The following is a 19,581-nucleotide window of genomic DNA, read 5'->3' on the forward strand; positions in this document are numbered from 1 at the left end:
TCAGATCTGAGCGACCATGACCGACGCCAGCCTAACACTTTGGTATTCGGGCCGACCGAGGACAGCGGACTACCCACAGGTTATGACTGCAGCAATGTGGATCTTCAAACATCTACATTTATGGTAGGTACAAAACTGTACTTTTTCCCGAGACTCTCAGGACACCTCGTCCCCTAGAGGCAGAGGGGGACAGGACAGATGCCACCCCAGAGGCAGAGGGGGTCCGAGGAACTTTGGGTCTAGGGAGCGCTTCTCAGACAGGCCCACGCAGCAGCCCTGAGGGGTTGCCCGACTATCCTACTCTGGAGGCAGTCGGGGGAAGATTATCATTGCACCCAACGGCTTGGGAGTCCATAACTGCAGATCATTGGGTGCTTCAAATAATATCCAGAGGCTACACCATCCCATTTGTTACCCCTCCCGTCCAACCAAAGTGCTTCCCAGATGTCCCACCCACTCAAAGGGAGATGGCAGCGCTAGAGATTTCCAAGCTGCTTAACAAATGAGCCATCGAACAGTCTGGATCAGGCGTTTACTCCAGGTTCTTTTTAGTGCCAAAAAAGACGGGGGACCTCAGGCCCATTTTGGACCTGTCAGCCTTAAACCTGGTTATCGCCAAACAGAAATTCTGGATGGTCACCCTACAGTCCATTCTACCTTTTCTTTGAGAGTGTGACTGGATGTGCTCGGCAGACCTCCAGGACGCTTACTACCACATCAAGATTCGCAGAAGCTCCATAAGATTCCTTCGCTTCCGGCTTGGAGCCAATCATTTCCATTTCAGAGCCTTACCCTTCGGTCTCACCACAGCCCCCAGGGTGTTTACCAAGGTAATGGCAGTCGTAGCGGCACACCTGAGGCTTCAGGGAATTCAGGTATTCCTTTACCTAGATTATTGGCTACTCGCTGCTTCCACCAAGTGTCTTCTTTGCCAAGCCAGAGACTCCTTCCTTCATCTTAGAGACTGGTTAGGGATAACTATCAATGTTTCCAAGTCCCTCTTGGACCCGGTGCAGATCTTGGACTTTATCTGGGCATGGCTGGACACCCTTCAACTGAAAGTCTTTCTAACTCCAGACAGGGTCCAGAGTCTACGGGCTCATATATCAGTAGTTCTTGGCTCCAGGTTGCCAAATGCGGGTGACGTTCTTAGAGCCATGGGGTTGATGGCAGCAATCTCTATCCTCCCCTGTGCACGTCTTCACATGCGTGTTCTTCAATGGACTCTAGCCGTACAGTGGTCTTGGCTAGATGTCCCCATGGAATATCCCATTCAAATCAGCAAAGCCTGCAGGGCGTCACTCCTCTGGTGGCTCCAGTCATCTGAGATCTTTGCGGGACACCCATTTGTTTCACCCACAGCCCAAGCCACAGTGACCACGGATGCCTGCCAGCTCGGGTGGGGGGCATTATCTGGGGAGGATGATCCAAGGCACGTGGTCGCAGATCGAAACCAGATTGCAAATCAGTGTTCTGGAGGTGAGAGTGGTGCTTTTAGCGTTGCAAGCCTTCCACACTGTTCTTCCTCCGGGGACTATTGCAGTTCAGTCAGACAACATGTTGGTTGTCTGGTATATCAACAAACAGGGAGGAACCAGGTCTTACCCTCTGTGTCACGAGGCTGTGAGAGTGTGGGAGTGGGTGATCTCCACCAGTCGGTTTCTGATTGCAATGCACATCCTGGGACACTCCAATATTTTAGCGGACAGATTGAGTCGGGCTATTCTAATGACATACGAGTGTTTCTGAAACAGTCGATAGCAGAGGAGATCTTCCTTGCGTGGGGTCAGCCTTGCTGCGATCTCTTCGCATCTCTTGCCAATGCGAAGTGCAGCGAGTTCTTCGCTCTGATTCCCTCACCAAGGGATCTCCTGTAGATGCTCTGGTCCATGCTTGGCCTCCCAGGTTACTGTACAATTATCCCCGTTACCACTTATTCCGAAGTTTCTTCAGAAAGCTTGCCGACTGGGATGCAAAGTGATCTTCATTGCCCCTTTCTGGCCTTGGCAGGGGTGGTTCCCCTTCCTCTGGTCTCCTGTTCTAGCTCCTCCATGGGTTCTGGATCCCTGCCCGGATCTCATTTCTCATCCCTCAGGCACTTGTCCTCCCAGCCTGGACAGCCTCACGCTGATGGCTTGGTTGCTCCAGTTCCCTTGATTGCCAGGACTCCCGGTCTTTCATCTTAAGTAAAAACTATCCTGGTGGCATCTCATAAGGCCTCCATTAGGAAGAGTTACCACAGTAAATGGAAATGATTCGCTATTTGGGCTTCTCAGAGGGACATGGATCCTTTTACAGCCCCTGTTCCTGCAGTCTTGGATTTCTTAGCCAACAATGTTAAGTTGTCTATCTCGCCTTCATTCTTGCTGGATGGGTTTGGAGCCGATCCTCGGCTCCGACTCGGCCAATGCTAAAGCTCGAGAGCTAATTCCACTGGCTCGAGGCTCCCCTATATCCCACAATGCTAGGCGGTAACTACTCAGATCTCGTTTGCCGCTATAGCTGACGAGGTGCTTTTCTACCGGCTCAGGCAGGTTAGTCAAAGATTTAATTCTATAATCTTCTATCTTAGACCCTTTTTCACTAAAACCTTTAGTTTTAAATACCCCTTTACCTGGTTTGACAACTTTGTTGCCCTTAATTCCTTCCTTTATTTACCACTTTAGTTTTAGTCCTTAGGCCCCTTCTAGTCCCCTTGTGCGACTGGTATTTTATTTTTAATTAAGGCCTGTGTGTGTGTGTGTGTGTGTGTGTTTTTCTTGGACCCTTTATTATGTCCAAGGAATCGAAGGTCTCAGGATTCAAGAAGTGTGACTCATGCTGTCAGAAAATGTCTCTGACAGACGGTCACACTTCTTGTGTGTATTGCCTGGGACCTTTGCACCTGCAGGACTCTTGTGCTGTTTGTCATGGTTTTAGCCCTAGAGTCCTGCAGGAACGCAAGAATAAATTAATCTTGCGGGGCTTATTAAAGCCTGAAGGCCCCCCGACTCAGTCTGTGTCGGGGAAGCCTTCTAAAACTTCCAAACAGTCGGCTCCGGTTTCTAAGTCGACTTCTGGAAAGGTTAAGTCTGCTTCGACATCGGCTCCAGCCGGAGCCGATGTTTCCAAGCCTCATACTGTTACCTCGGCTCCGGCTGGAGCCGAGGCTGATAAAACTCCGTTGGCTCCGATACTCTTATTGGAGCCACAGTCTAGGAAGAGATCTAGATCCCCCTCTATCGGCTCCGTGCACTCGGCGCCAGGATCCCCTCTTCTTTCTGAACGGAGCCATAAAACTCATTCCTCACAGTCTTCCAGGCTATCTGACCACGATTTGCAAAGGGTAGTGAGTAGACTTCTCAAGTCCGAGGCACTGGCCCAAATGCTGCATAGCCCGACTCAGCAGTCAGTGGCTATTTCCGTTCCCCAATATATTCCTCCTCCGACTCCTTTGAGTTCGGAGCCAGGGCTTGTCGGAGCCATGACTGTCGGTGCGTCGGATCCGACACCTTCCCTTTCAGCTCCGTCGTCTGCTCCGATCTCCTCCTTGGAGGGATCTCGGCGCCGAGCTTCCCTTGTCTGCTCCGAGGGGGCGAGTGGCATCGGACCCTTGTCCAACCCCGCTCTCCCTCTCGGGGCTTCGGCGCTGGTGAGTTCGGCTCCGACATCGGCTTCGGAGCCGTCCCTGTCGGTGCCGGGGGAGGTCCTTGTCTCTTCGGAGCGGGGGCCTATGGCCTTGCCTGACAGGGGTGCCTTCGAGGTCATGCGGAGCGTGCTAGAACCAGGGTCTGCCCCACAGTCGGCTCCTTCAGCCCCTCCATCTACAGTGCCTGCGGTGATTTCTACCTACCCCCTTGCCTTAGACCGCAGAGAGCCAACTCCTCAAGTTTCCCCATTGGGAATTTCCTCCTCTTCCGAGGCCTCTCCTGACCCGGTAGGAGATCCCCCTAGGAAGAGGCAGTGCAAGAGGAAGTACATTGACTCCCCTGAGTCTATCACCTCTGACACTGACTTAGAGGAATCTGAAGGTTCCCCTCGATCCCCTTCTGAGGATGTCTCCTTTGCTGACATCCTTGAGATCCTGAAACAGAGGGGGAACTGGCCAGCCCTTAACCCTTCGGAGGATGAGTCCGTGTATCTTGAGGCATTTGGCTCTCGCCCTTCTACCTCCTGGGTGTCCCCTCCCTTTGACCCCCTTATGGAAGTGGTGGCAAGGAAGGCTTGGACGGCTCCTGATTCAGTGGAACCCACCCCGAGGAGACCATCTAAATTTATTACTGCCCCTAGAGATAAAGATTTTTTATCCAAAGGTGTCCCTGTTGATGCCATGGTGGTGGCTGCGGCCACTAAGAAGGAGTTAGCCGATCCTTCGGTTCCTGTCCATCCTCCTAATAAGGAATCTAGGACCATGGACAGGTACGGCAAGCGGATGTTCTCATCAGCGACCTTTTCAATGCGGTCGCTGAACTACTTATGCCACTTCACTCGTCTCCAGAGAGATTTACTCAAGGATATGGGTGAACTGATAAAGGATCCTACAGCTGAGGGGTTCCAAGACAGAATGAACTCCCAGTTGGCAACCCTGAATTCCATCGTTAACTCCTCCATGCGGCTGGTCTCATATGCTGTGGATGGGGCGAGTAGAGCCGCAGGCACAGGTGTTGCCCTACGACGTCACGCCTGGATGCGGCTGTGCAACTTTGCGGACCCTTTCAAGGCGTCCTTCACCAATTCTCCCTTTGATGGATCATCCTTGTTTGGTCCACAGGTGAAGGATACATTGACCAGGTGCGAGGTAGAAGATAAGACTCTCTCTGCCGTAGGAGTCCGTTTTTCTACCCCTTCTAGACCCTATCCCAAAGGTCAGAGGGGAGGAAAGATGTGGTTCCGTAAACAATCCCAGGGAGTCTCATCTGATGCACAAGGTCGATTCCCCTCTAGAGGCAGAGGGGGGAATAATAATACACGCCGCCCTAGAGGCAGAGGAGGTCCAAAACCAGGGTAGCAGAGAAATGTTCTCTGATAAACCCTTTCAGCATCCCTGAGGGGCTGCCCGGCTGTCCACCTTCGGAGGCAGTCGGGGGAAGGTTATCCCTGTACCCAAAAGCCTGGCTTTCTCTTACTCAAGACAAATGGGTACAGTCGATCATATCCGAGGGTTACAAAATTCCCTTTATTCACATCCCATCCCAACCCAAAAGATCCCTTCCAGACGTTCCGTTTAAGGGAACAAGCAGCATTAGAAATTTCAAAGCTGCTATCAAAAAGAGCTATCCAATCAGTCCCAGCAGACCAGCAAGGATCCGGAATCTACTCCAAATTCTTTTTGGTACCAAAAAAAACAGGGGACTGGAGCCCCATACTGGATCTCAGCTACTTAAACAAGTATATCAGGAAAACAAAATTCCGGATGGTCACGCTACAGTCCATTCTACCCTTCTTGGGTCAGGACAATTGGATGTGCTCGATAGATCTTCAGGACGCGTACTACCACATCAAGATGAACAGACGCTCCAGGAGATATCTCCGCTTCAGGCTGGGAGCCAGTCACTACCATTTCGGGGCCCTGCCCTTTGGTGTCACTACAGCCCCCCGTGTGTTTACCAAATGCATGGCAGTGGTCGCGGCTCACTTAAGACATCAAGGATTCCAGGTGTTTCCATATTTAGACGACTGGCTCCTTACCGCCACCACCAGACATCAGCTTCTTCTATCCAGGCACTTCACCATCCAATCTTGCCAAGCTCTAGGCATTTCGATAAATTTCGAAAAATCTGCCTTGTCGCCTTGTCAATCTATTACCTTTATAGGCGCCACCTTAGACACACTCAATCTTTCAGCCAGACTCACAGAGCAGAGTGTGTCAGATATTCGAAAACAAGTTTCCCTTCTCTTACAATGCAACAAAGTCAAAGCCAGACTAGTTTTGAAGGTGTTAGGACTCATGGCAGCAGCTATTCCCCTTCTCCCCTTAGCTTGCTTTCACATGAGGATCCTCCAATGGATGCTGTTTACTCAATGGTCCTTTCAACAGCTCCCGATGTCCCATACCATATTGATAACTCAATCATGCAAGAATCAACTGTCTTGGTGGATCACATCACCTCAACTTCTCCGAGGAAGACCCTTCACTCTTCCCCCCCCAGTCGCCACGTTGACAACAGACACCTCCCTGATCGGGTGGGGGGGGGGCATTATCAGGGCAGGACAGTCCAAGGCACGTGGCAACCTTTCGAGTGCCACTTGCACATAAACGTCTTAGAGATGAGAGCAGTGCTTTTAGCGTTGCAAGCCCTTCACGACTCTCTTCCCACTGGGACTATTGCAATTCAAACGGACAACATGTCCGTAGTGTGGTACATCAACAAACAAGGCGGAACCAGATCATACCCTTTATGTCGAGAGGCACTCAGACTTTGGCAATGGGCGATCTCTTCTCAGCGCTTTCTGATAGCAACGCACATTCCCGGGAAATCCAACGTTATTGCAGACAAATTGAGCAGGGCAATTCTCATGCCCCACGAGTGGTCTCTAAAGAAATCAGTTCTAGAAGTAGTATTCCTAAGATGGGGCCAGCCTTGCTGCGATCTTTTTGCTACTCCCCAAAACAGCAAGTGTCACGACTTCTTCACTCTCTTCCCGTTACCAGGCCATCCCACCAGAGACGCTCTAGTCCACGATTGGCCCCGGGGACTTCTATATGCCTTTCCCCTTTCCACTGATATCTCAACTAATTCAGAAAGCCATCGCCTTGAGAGTGACAATGATCCTCATTGCCCCTTACTGGCCTCGACAGATATGGTTTCCGTTTCTTCATCGTTACCTTTTGGAGCAGCCTTGGCATCTGGACCCAGTACCAGATCTGATAACCCACCAATCGGGTCAGCTGCACCAATCTCTGCTTTCTCTAAACCTCACAGCGTGGTTTCTCCGATTCCAACCTTAGCCAGGCTTCCTCAATATCTCGCCGGTCCGAGATATCTTGATAGCCTCTCATAAATCTTCTACCCGGAAGATTTATAGTAGCAAATGGAAACGCTTCTCCTTTTGGGCAACATCAAAAAACATAGATCCCTTTACTGCACCTATCCAATCTATTCTAGACTTTCTAGCAGAACTCTTTCATTTAGGATCATCTGCATCTACCATTAGAGTTCAATTGGCTGCCATATCTAATTTTCATGTTGGTGTCTCGGAGTCTAGCATCATGGCTCACAAACTCTGTAAAGCCTTTTTAAGGGGCGTATTTCTTCTCAAACCTCCAATCAAAGATCCCCCGCCTCAATGGGATTTGAACTTGGTTCTGGCATCCTTAATCGTTCCCCCCTTCGAACCGGCGGCTTCATGTTCTCTGAAGTTGCTTTCTTGGAAGACACTTTTTCTGGTAGCTATAACTTCAGCGAGAAGGGTATCTGAACTCCATGCTCTGTGCAGTCGTCCTCCTTACTTAGTGTTTCACAAAGATAGGGTATCCCTCCGTACTAATCCATCCTTTTTGCCCAAAGTTTCCTCTCAAGTAAACGTAAATCAAATTATTGATCTCCCCGTCTTTTTCCCTAACTATTCAAACAGGTCGGAACAAAAGCTACATTGTTTGGATGTTCATCGCCAACTTAGATATTACTTAGACAGGACTAAACAATTCAGGAAATCTAATCAATTGTTTCTGTCATATGCGGAAGGGAAATTGGGCCTTCCTGTTACTAAAGTATCCCTCTCTAGATGGCTCACTTCTACAATTACCTTCATCTATGAGATCAGACATCAAAAACTACCCTCAAGACCTAGAGCTCATTCAACTAGGGCATTAGCTACATCCGTAGCTTTTCAGGATAGGCTGCCAATAGATTCCATTTGTGCAGCAGCCACCTGGGCTTCTCCTCATACATTCATTTCACATTACAAATTGGACATGGTTTCCAGAAGCCGTGCCAATTTTGGTTCCACTGTTCTCAAGAGTCTGTTCCGATAGGCCACCCGGGATAAGGTGCTAGGGACGCGGTCCCATCCAGCAAGAATGAAGGCGAGATAGACAACTTAACATTAAGAAGTTATGTACCTACCATAACGTTCCATGTTAGTTGTCTTCTTCTCGCCTTCTTTCTTGCGCCCCCCTCCTTCCCCCAAGCCTGGACAGACCGACAGGAATTCAGTTTGTGTTCTTCCTCTGGAAGTTGTCATTCCCACACGTTCTTCCACCTCCTTTTCTCCTTTCTTAGGTCTGCGATACCTTTCACGCAGGTTGTTTTGAGGTGGGTTTCCCTACTCCATTCTATGGAGACTAGGGTTGCTTGGTATAGCTATCAAACGAGATCTGAGTAGTTACCGCCTAGCATTGTGGGTTATAGGGGAGCCTCGAGCCGGTGGAATTAGCTCTCGAGCTTTGGTATTGGCCAAGTCGGAGCCGAGGATCGGCTCCGAACCCATCCAGCAAGAAAGAAGGCGAGAAGAAGACAACTAACATGGAACGTTATGGTAGGTACATAACTTCTTATTTTTCAGCAAAGGGCTAGTTCCTCCACTGTGAAAGTGCAACTGGCAGCTATTTTAAATTTCCATGTCGGCGAGAACATGCATGCTCTGGCCTGTTCCAGACTGTGTAAGGCTTTCCTTAAGGGCACCTTTCTTCTGCGTCCTCCAGTTAAGGACTCTGATCTTCCCTGGGACCTTACCTTGGTTCTCCAGGCTTTAGTTGCTCCCCCCTTCAAACCTGCAGCATCAGTAGATTTGAAGTTGTTATCCTGCAAGACAGCCTTCCTAGTGGACTTTACGTCGGCTAGGAGGGTTTCTGAGATTCAGGCTCTGTCTGCCGTGCCCCCTTACTTGATCTTCCATAAGGACATGGTTTCTCTCCGCACAAACCCTTCTTTCTTGCCAAAAGTGGCTTCTGAGTCAAACAATCAAACAATTAACCTGCCTGTTTTCTTTCCAAAATTTCAGAACAAGGGAGAATATAAACTGCATTTACTAGATGTTCACAGGCAACTTTGTTTTTATTTACACAGAACAAAGCCCTTCCGTAAGTCTGACCAGTTATTTGTGTCCTTTTTTAAACCCTTTTTGGGTAAAGCCATCTCCAAGGTTTCATTAGCAAGATGGATTTCACTATGTGTTTTGCAAATTTACAAAGGCAAAGGTCTGTCCCCGCCTGGTCCTATTAAAGCTTATTCTACCAGATCCATGGTGACTTCTGCTGCCTTTTGGTCTAGGGTTTCATTGGACGACATTTGTGCGGCAGCAACTTGGGCGAGGTCACATACCTTCATATCTCATTATAAGCTGGATTTGATCTCCAGAGGGAGAGCATCCTTCGGCTCTGCGGTGCTCAGCAATATCCTTCCATGAGGGCCTCCCAGGAGTTTGAGTAGCTGGGGGCTCTATTCCACAGGTTGCAGATAAAATGAAGTTAACTACTTCAGATAAAGAAGTTATGTACTCGCCATAATGTTCCATCTGAGTAGTTACACTTCATTTTCTGCAACCTTCCTACCCTCCTTCCCCCAAACCTGCTCATGGTTTATTGTCACTTGAGTTGCTGATTAGTTTGAGTAGTGGCAAACTCGATCTGAGGGAAGGTAGGTGGTGGAGCTTGGAGCAGATGCTTGAAAAGTTGCCAGCTCGGATCCGATATGGATCCGAAGACCCACAGGTTGCAGAAAAATGAAGTGCGACTACTCAGATGGAACGTTGTGGTGAGTACATAACTTCTTTATATTTTTATATACACAAGTTCAAAGAAATTGTTATTATTCCTTACTGCACTGTGAAAATAAAATACTTAGGTAATAGAATGCAAAGGCATTCAATTGCAACTGCCAAATAAGCTCTTTTTCTTCTAAAATAAGTGACCAGGAGCCCCCTCGAATGTGCTTAGAAACTTGTTCCAGCACTGAAAAAGAAAAAGTGTGCCCTATATTGCTTTTTTTTTTTGTTTGTTTGCAATTGAATGCTTTTGCATTCCCTGGTTTGAATGAGCAGTGTAGTGTGAAATGTTTATTAAAATTAAAATCTTTGGAAAGATGATTTTTTATAAACACATATTTATAACTAAATATTTTATTTTCACAGTGCAGTAAGGACTAATAATTTCTTTGAACTTGTATATATCAATATATATATATATATGTATATATATATATATATATATATATATATATAAAAACCTCAAACAGTATCTCAAAGTGAATTGGCTCTGCCCATGTACCAACCCTGATTAAGTTATAAACTAAAAGCATATTCTGCAATTATCATAACTTGTAACTACATCACCAAGCTCTGCTTCCAGTCTGATGTCTCTTACTTTTAATTGTCTGTCCATGACAATTGTGAGTCCCTACTAGGGAACACTACTAACCCATTGTATATAATCACTTTGTTTTTATAATTGTTTGCTAACTTCTGTGTAATCTATGTAAGTTTGTCTTTGTGGAGCTTTTCTCCCCGGGCCTCCGCTGAAAATAGGCATGTATCCATTCAGATTATCCCGGTAAACAAATGTAAAATAAATAAATAAAATAATATTTTTTTTTTCAAAACAGATGTTTGGGAACAAAGGATGTGATGTCATTTTTAAGGATATTTAAGCAACGTAATTTCTTAATTGATTTGTCTGATGAAGTTCACACATTGAGAGTGGACGAAAGCGCTAACTTTTATTGATTAAATCTTTTTGGAGCTTTCAGTTTCTGCCTTTCCTTTTTGTACTTCATAAACAACATTGTTTTAGGGGCATTACTACCTCCAAAGCCCTTTTTCACAAAGTACAAGTTTGATGAAGTTTGTGCATCTGCTGCATGGTCATCTGTAATGCCCTTGCACTGGCCAAGTAATCAAGGAGCCTCAATCCTTACCACACCACTGGCAACAGTGAGGGACGTACACAATGGGAGAATGACTAGTGTACACACACAGTGAAGTACAATTTCCCTTAAGAGCACACATAGATCACAGTCAGTCTGGGGCTGGTTTCTCCCTCTCTCTCCAGATCCCTAGTAAGACTCCCCACTGGCACAGCTATAGAGTTGAGATCTCAGCCGAGTGGTCAAGCCAAAACCTCCAGCACCCTCTCTGCCATACCAGTGCTCTGTGTCCCTGCCCAAGTAGCTGACATGCACACACTTTGGGATTTGATTGATGTACAAATACACACACACACATATGGGGAAGGCTGGCACAGGTTTACTAGCTATGCCACCTTCTGCCCAGATTATAAGGTAGTTATCACTGCCACCAACAAACTCTTTATCAGCTACTCTTAAGGCCATTACCAAAGGGTGACCAATCCTACTGTGTAGTGTTACTGTTATGCAAATGGTAAGTGTGACCAAGAACAAGGCTATTTAGGAGTGGCCTGTACAGTGTCACCAAATAAATATGCAGGTACTTTAAGAGCTTAAATAGTTCTCACAAATATCAGCCACAAAGATAGGTTTAAATATATTTAATAATAAATAATAAAAGAACAAGACAATACTCAATCAACACAGTAACTGCAGAGTTCAGAATAACAAGAAATATTTTAAAACAACATTGCAGAACAGTCTCAAATAAATACAGAAAACATCTAAACTAATCTTTACTGTATTCCTATCTGTATCTAAAAGAAATTACTTTTCCCTAGTTACTATTAGCAAGGCAAGTGCAGATGTTGATGATGATGAGTGGATGCTGTCAAATCCAAAGACAAATACAAAATGCACACAGTCTCTCTCTGAGAGAGTTCTTAAATTGCTATCAAAAATTACTGCTTCGTCAGTTTGGATGACATCACTCTGTCACCTGCCTTCAGTTCCCAGGCTAACAAATTCTAACAGAATTTTAACTTCTCTGTGTGAGAAGTACATATCTTTCAGAAGTGCAGCTGCTAAGAAGTCATGGAGCAATAAAACACTTCACATTTTAAATATAGTAAATACTTCTCTCCAAGACAATAGAAAAAACTTCTAGCTGTAGACATCCTGTCTTCTTGCTGCAATGAAACTGACTTTTATAGCACATCATAAATCACTTAGTTTCTTGAAGTTTTGTGAGTTAATCTTCTATGTCCCAGCAGGGTATGCTGTGGTTACATTCTTGAAGCTCAGTATGTAACATACAGTTCTGTATAAATCATATCAATATTCACAAATGACATAGAATTATTTACAAAATTCCAGATATCTGAGCTGGCAGTGTCGCATGATCCTTGAATGCTTTCCTGAAACACTATAAATCAGACCTGTTTTTAGGTTGAGATTCTCCTTTGTGGGTCTTGATTGCGAGGGCCTGTTGGTCTAAAGTTCACTCATTAGAAGGAGCTTGAGACTGTGTCCTACAGGTTATGGAGGATGGACCCACTCTTGTTAATTGAAAGTAGATGTGTAGTAGGACAGTCTTAATGACCTGGCCCACTTCCCCTACCTTGGCTCAAGTAGTATTAGTGTGTGATATGTATTTCTGTATTGTTTATCTTACTGTGGCTACCTCAGATGTGGAGAGAGATAGCTGCAGGGTACATTAAGGGAATAAGGGGGTGGTACTAAGAAAGGATGTGGAAGGTTTGGCAACCTGAGCAGTCCTAATGCCTTTGTTTTTCAAGTTGTGATGGTTGGTGTCTTTCCTGAAGATCTCGTTATGGTAAGGACATCATTTTTTTTATTTACAGTCCATGTAATGTACTTCACTACTGTCAATAAATTAAAATGTTTTTGACACTTTTTTTGAACTAAATGGCATTACAAAAAAACAACACAATTTTAATGGCTTGCTGTTGTTTTTCTTCTGTGCAGTTTATTCCTTGTTTTCCTTGTCTCCTGAATAAAAATTAAAGATGTTGGGAAGGCCCAAACTCGGGCAGCTGGAAGAGGATCTCTTGCAGTTTCAGAATCAATTTCTGGCCACTGGAACCGAACCAGCTGCAAAAGTTGTAAGGAAAGCTGACAAGCGGAGAGTGGAGTCTATGAAAGATGAGCAGGTTTCACTTGATAAAAGAGACGTTGTCACATTTAAAGGTGGGAGCCCTGTTTTTCTTTTCTTGTTACAGTTAAAATGTGTGCTGTTATCGTAGGATTTACTTTTGTCAGATGGAACAAAGCCAAATGGTGCTGTTTGTGACTAGACTCCTTGTAATATTTTTTCTGTGGCAAATAAATGTGGTTGATGAGAAATGTGTTAAAATGTATGTATATTTAATATCTAATGAGCATCTGTTTGTTAGGAGAAGACTTAACCTTCAGCTTATGTGGACTGGTAAAGACTTGGATTAGATCCGGATGACAGTTGTAGAAGCTGGTGTGGTGGTAGAATGAAGAGCAGTAAGCCTTCTCTTAAAGTTCTTCTTGTGCCATTTGCTAACTGGACTTTTTATTTTTCATTTGAATTTAGTTTTACACTCCATTGTGAGTTTGCTAGCTTATTCCATTATATTTGTATTGTTTTTTGGGGCAAGATCTCACAATGTCAGCATCGGACTCTGAAAAACCGTTTCTCAACAATACCTCCACTTAACATTTACCTGTCATAGTTGGAAACTTGATGTTATTGCCCCAGCTATTGACAAAAGTTATGTCTCAACAAACTAATGGTAGAAACAACACGAGCATACAGGGAGCAGACCAGAGTAACAGTACACAAACTGATACACAGCGTCACTTTGAAGGTAACTATGTGCTACAAAGAAACTGGCAATTGAATTCTCACTTGGACTTTGCTGAAATGACAAGCATTCACAAATGGCTTAATCCCTTCACATTTCCAGATGATGCTGCCTATGCTAGATCTACACAAGGAGAATTTCTTTATATTGATAAACAAATTCAGAACCTTGACAAGGTATTGTATAAATGTTAAACATTACAACTTGATGATTATTTCATGAGAGTGAGTGTCAAGTGACAAAATGTTCCAAAGGGCCTTCGACTATGAAAGTTTCACAAGGGGTTGAAGAAAATGCCTGTTTCCATATGGAACTCTTAGAATGATTTGCTATAACTGGATTAGATTGTACCCGTTTAGTGATTAAAAAAAATGAACAGCATATGAACGGACAAAAAAGATGAGATTTCCCAGATGGTCAACTTAATATCTGGTTGCTTAAACTTTGTACAGCACAAACAGAGCTTCGACAATATTTTTCATAGAGTTGAATCAAAGTTACTCCGTATTAAAAGGAGGAAAGATAAACTGAAAAGGGACGACACCAATTATTGTAACAAGACGTTCTACCTTAAATTGAAAACTACATTACATTTACATATGAATAAAGAATTCAACTCCCAACACAACTAATGAATATCAGAGGAAATACAATTCGGACATCCCTTTAGACCAACCAGCACCCAGGATGTCGGCGAGAATAGCAAAAAAGAGCAGAGACCAACATGATACTTTGGTTTACCAACAGAAGAATTCGATACACTGGCGTTGGTCATTTCTGTGACTTTGTTTTTTTAATTTTTAATATATACAACTTTACTAATTGTCAGCCCAGAACATCATGAATTATTTTTAAAAGGGTTTTCCTTCATTCCATCTGGCCGAGCAAACATAGAGCATACATTAATAGACTTGAAATTTTTTACCAGGAATTTCAATTGGTGTGTGCTATTTGGGGGTAACATGACAGAGGTCAGTACAAAACCAGCTTAAATGCAAAAACCGCTTCAACCCCCCCCCTCCCCCACACCATCCAGTACTCATTGTTTTTGAGAGAACTTGCAAATGTGAAATTAGGGATCTATTAACGAAAAAAGAGACCATGTAGGTTTCAAAATTTGACCAGAGAGGAAAGAACTACCCTGGATGCCATTATTTCTAATAAAAACATTTGTTGTATGAGACCTGATAAGGGTGGGGGGGGGGGTCTGGTCATTATGGCTGCAATTGATTATATTAGTAGAATGACCTTATTACTATCAGATGAAACAGTATATCAGGAGGTCTCATTAATGCCTTGTTGGCCAAATGTTTACTATTTGAAGACATTAGTCCAGACTTGTACAATTTTTTGAAAGTTTCCTGTCCTGTAATCTGTAAAATATTTGGCATTCCAGAGAGTCACACCAATCACAGTGATCTCCCCTTACGCCCAATAGTAGCAGCCACTGGATCTATTACAGAACTTTTTCCAGATATATCGATCACAGGTTAAAACATTTATTTAAAGAGTTTACACATGTCCTCCAGGACTCCTGGGACTTCTTTGATGCACTTAGAAACATTAACTGTCTCGACAACTAGTTTTTAGTTACAGTGGATATCAAACGCTTATTTACAGCTATCCCACATGAACAAGGTTTGTAATAGTTTGGTGATACTATAATGAAATACAAAGTGCTAACCAAAGATGAAGTGAGGTTAATATCAGATTTCATGGAGCTAATTCTAAGCAACAATTTTATTTAAAAAATATATATATAATGTTCCAGGCACACACGGATTTAGGATAGTCCAGCAACAATGAAATAGCAAAGGTGATGAAATAAATGGTAGAGTGCTCCAATAAAAATAAAACACTTTAATAGTAAGCGCTTTCACAGTTTCTGAAACAACTGCTTCATCAGACCATGTGTGCCTGGAACATTATATATTTTTTAGAAGTCATTTGTTTTTCCAGTCGCTTTATTCTGTTTTTCTGGAGTTTTTCCTGCAACAATTTTATTTACTTTGATGGAGAGCATTTTAAACAACTTCAAGGTGTTGCCATGGAAGTGGCTTGCGCCCTCATTTTTGCAAACATGGTTTTACTGAGATGGAAACTCGAGGAGGTATTCAAACTTAGGTCATCCAAGTTTTGGAAATACCACTTGCAGTTCTCAAAAGACCTTTTTTAATATGTGCAGGCAGTACTGAACAACTACTTGAGTTCATTGTTGAATTGGAGCAGTCTGCCAATTTTTTGAAGTTCACCTACAAGATACATGACAATAAAATGAACTTCTTAGATTCTGAAATACAAAAGGATGGAAATGGTAGTTTCATCACTTCCATTTAGAGGAAACCCACTTTTTACAGCACCTTTTTGCATTACAAAAGTTGTCACCCTACCCATCAAAAAAGAGATGTTTTTAGAAGTCAATTTATAAGAGCTTCAAGACTTCAAATGACAATGATTGTAAAATACAGTTTTATAAACTCAAGCAAATGTTTCTGGAATGTAGGTATTCTGACAACATAATTGACCCATGTGCAAATTTTTAATGGAATGTCTGAGAGGCTTGCTCCCATCATTAAAAAGATACATTTAAGCCAGATCTGCCTGTCCCAGTGAGTAATGTTGACAACAGTACTGGCCAAGACTTTAGTTCACATTCTTCATGGAATATTGCTCTACATTATACTTTAGAGTCACAAGATATTCAAAAATATCATACAGAAAAAGTGAATGATCCTGTATGGAGATGAGAACCTTAAATCATGTTATATTAGACCTCCAGGTTTTACTTTTAAAAACAGACCAAACAGAAAAGGAATATGGGAGAGCTTTTAAAACATGTTACAATAGCTCAAGTAAAACTAGTAAATACGGCCGTTGTAATCAGTGCCGTATATATTGACTTTGAAATTGAAGGTGAACTTTTTAATAAAGTGAATAAAAGGTTAATTAAAGGTAGATACTCTTGCTATACTGACAAAGTGGTCTATTTGGCAAGGTGCTGTTCCTGTCCCGTGATTTACATGGGAAAGATGAACAACGGGCTTAGCAAATGGATTTATCAGCACCTTTTTAGTATTAACAAAAATGATGAGTGCCCTGGCCAGATATGCACTTAAGTGTACCAACTGTAGGATGTTTAAATTTTCCATTTTAGAGAGGATCCAGTCAGATCTGTCTCTGTCTAGTCTTTCGGCTTTTCCCAGTTAGGGGTTGCCACAGCGGAACTCCGGTCTGTTAATGATTGGCAGTAGATTTTTACGTACTGGCTTGCCGAGCCTAACGCACAGCCTTCAACGAAGGAACGCCCATTCACGCATGTTGCCACACAGAAGACGCTCTAACTGAGAATCGAATGGCCAACGTCTAACTGTGAGGCGACAACGCTACCGCAGCACCACCACCGCAGTTAGGATCCAGTCATATCTGTACAGTGGGGATTGGCAGAATCATTTATTACATAGGGAGATGATATGGCAGTCACACCTTGATGCTACAAGTCCACCTGGTTTAAACAAAGCTATCTCCATTACTAGAGAATTGAAAAGTAGAGCTTTAAAGTTATGATTTAGCTGCTAATGTCACATTATGTATTATTTTATATATCTTTTATTTGTACTTGTATTTTTGTCATAATTTTTAACTTGGAACACTATTAGCCTGGAATGGTCCAATGAAATCATCCAATAGTCTATTAATGTAATTGGCTGATTTATGGATTTAAATGTTCGGATTGGTTACTAAGAAGGGTGCGTATGTTTAAATGTTATTTTATACCTGTTTCGAGCTAAAAGCAAGTTTGTAAATGGTTCTGATGATGTCTATTGCTTTAATATAGACAAAAGTGCTCATACTAATTGTTATTAAAGTATTTGCTATCTGGATGTTTTATTTTTCATCTGAATTTATTCAGTGTGAGTTTGCTAGCTCATTCCATTTTATAAATCATTTTTTATAAGAGCATACTAAGCTAGTGTGGTGGCTGTATTACCTAAAGATGGTAAAGAGCCATATCAGACCCAGCTTCATATAGATGCATTTCAAGTTTAAATCATGATTATAAAGTGTTTATGTCAATACTAGCTAAAAGAATGGCAGAGGTATTGCTAAAATTGATAGATATGGATTTTCCCAGTTTAGTTTCTCCAAGTCTTTTGAGTTTCTAATACCATGAAGGGAGTGGACCCCATTTCTAAGTCAAAGTTCATGAAATTAGTATAGTTTCAGTCTTTAATGTTAGCCAGAAGTGCTGTTTGCTGCACCCACAATTTGTCCAGAACTGATTCCTCCTGCAGTTCGTATGGAGTTATAGGTTTTGGTAACACATCTAAGTATGCTTGAATCATTGTTCCCATTACTTTTGGAACAGTCTGAGTATCCTTGTTCCACATTGCCCTCATTTCTGCCTGCAAATCCTGGTATTTTATGATTTTTTGTCTCTGTGTGTAAGACACTGTAGTCACTGGGTGTAGCAATTTCAGTGATCAATGCTACTTTTGTCTTCTTTTCATTGACTATTTTATCTGGTTTTCTCACATCTGTTTTTTGAACTATTGGTAATGGGTGATCCCTTGTTATGTAAACTTCATCATTTTCTATACTTTGTGGCTCATGTTTCCAGTGAGCTACTTCAGTATTATAATGTTTACACAACCCCAGTGCAACAGTCTTGCCACATTATTATGCTTTTCGATATATAGTCCTGCCATTAGTGTATCACACCCAGCAAGATGTGCAACTGTTTCCATTTCTGTTTTGCAATACCTGCATTTGTCAGTTTCTCCCACATGTTCAGTGGACTTTGTAAACCAACATGTATGTAGTCTGCAATCCTGGGCCGCCAATATTAACCTTTCGTCTTTTGGTTTAAATTTTTTGTATATCACATTCATCATGGCCCAGACTGATATTTTCTTGGTGCTGCAGCTTTCCTGCTTTAAAGGTTGCTTTTGCACATTTATCGGGACCAAATGACATTCTTAAATCATCTGTGAAAGTTTTGACCATTTGAAGTTGTACTTTCAGCTTCTCATCTGACAAACTATATAATATTAAATCATCCAGAACAAAGCAGATGAGAAGTCTTTATACTGTGTTGTTTTTTGGGAGCCAAATTGTAGCCATGACCTAATTTGTTAAGTAGTCAGCTTAATGGGTTAAAGGCAAGAAGAAAGAGCATTGGTGACAGAGTCCCACTTGGAATATCCCTATCTGAATTTTTATCCCTGGAATAATAATTTGTCTTTTATCGTGGCTTAACTGCAAAGTGGTTTGCCACTGTCTTGTGCTCACTGCAATGCAATCAGTTAGTGTAGGGTGTATCTGATACATTTGTAAGCACTCTTTTATCCATGTATGTGGGATGCTGTCAAATGTTTTTGTGTAGTCTATCCATGCCATACTTAGGTTCTTCCCCTTTTTACAGTTCTGCATTATGTTTTTAACAAAAAATGATCCTTTGTTTTATATGGCTTTCTCCTCTTGTCACCTTTTTTTGTTCTTTTGCCATGACTGAGTTTTCTTCTAAATTGCAATAAACTCTATCAGCATCAATTCCAGTGTAAAGTTTATACATCATCGAAAGGCATGTTATTGGTCTATAGTTTTTAGGATAACTTGGTTTTGTGGTAAGACTTCATCTATTATTAATATAGCTGCACATCATATATCCTGTGTACTTCTTTTACATAGCATGAATTTCTATGAGCAGTCTTAATTACTGTGTTCATTTGTTTTAACAAACTTCTAACATTTTCGGTCTTACTGACTTTCTGTAGTGAAATGTTTTCATTGATCTTTATATGCCTATCCATCTCTATTAATTCAAGCAACTCTTCCATTAGATCATTTTCTTCTAACCTGAGAGCACATTCTTTGTTATCCATTTTCTGTGGGCATTCTACAGAAAGTTCCAGAGTATCTCCATTTGTCATATTATCTTCAGTTCCATCCTGTGTCATCCATTGCTC

General features: G+C 42.8%; 1 protein-coding gene across 3 annotated transcripts in view; it reads left to right on the forward strand.

Moving 5' to 3' along the window:
• RPAP1 (RNA polymerase II associated protein 1) overlaps positions 1–19,581 on the forward strand; it is a 2,926,740-nt gene that overhangs the window by 197,201 nt on the left and 2,709,958 nt on the right. For 2 of the 3 annotated variants that reach the window (XM_044073828.1, XM_044073829.1), the window contains exon 2: positions 12,750–12,971. In XM_044073828.1, coding sequence (XP_043929763.1) covers positions 12,791–12,971 — 181 coding nt within the window. In that variant the 5' untranslated portion in view covers positions 12,750–12,790. Of the gene's footprint in view, positions 1–12,749; positions 12,972–19,581 lie in introns of those variants that run through there. The other variant, XM_044073830.1, reaches the window with a different exon arrangement.

This window comes from Protopterus annectens, chromosome 6.part0 (genome assembly GCF_019279795.1).
Source record: "Protopterus annectens isolate FY-2018-M chromosome 6.part0, PAN1.0, whole genome shotgun sequence".
Taxonomy (NCBI): Eukaryota; Metazoa; Chordata; order Ceratodontiformes; family Protopteridae; genus Protopterus; species Protopterus annectens.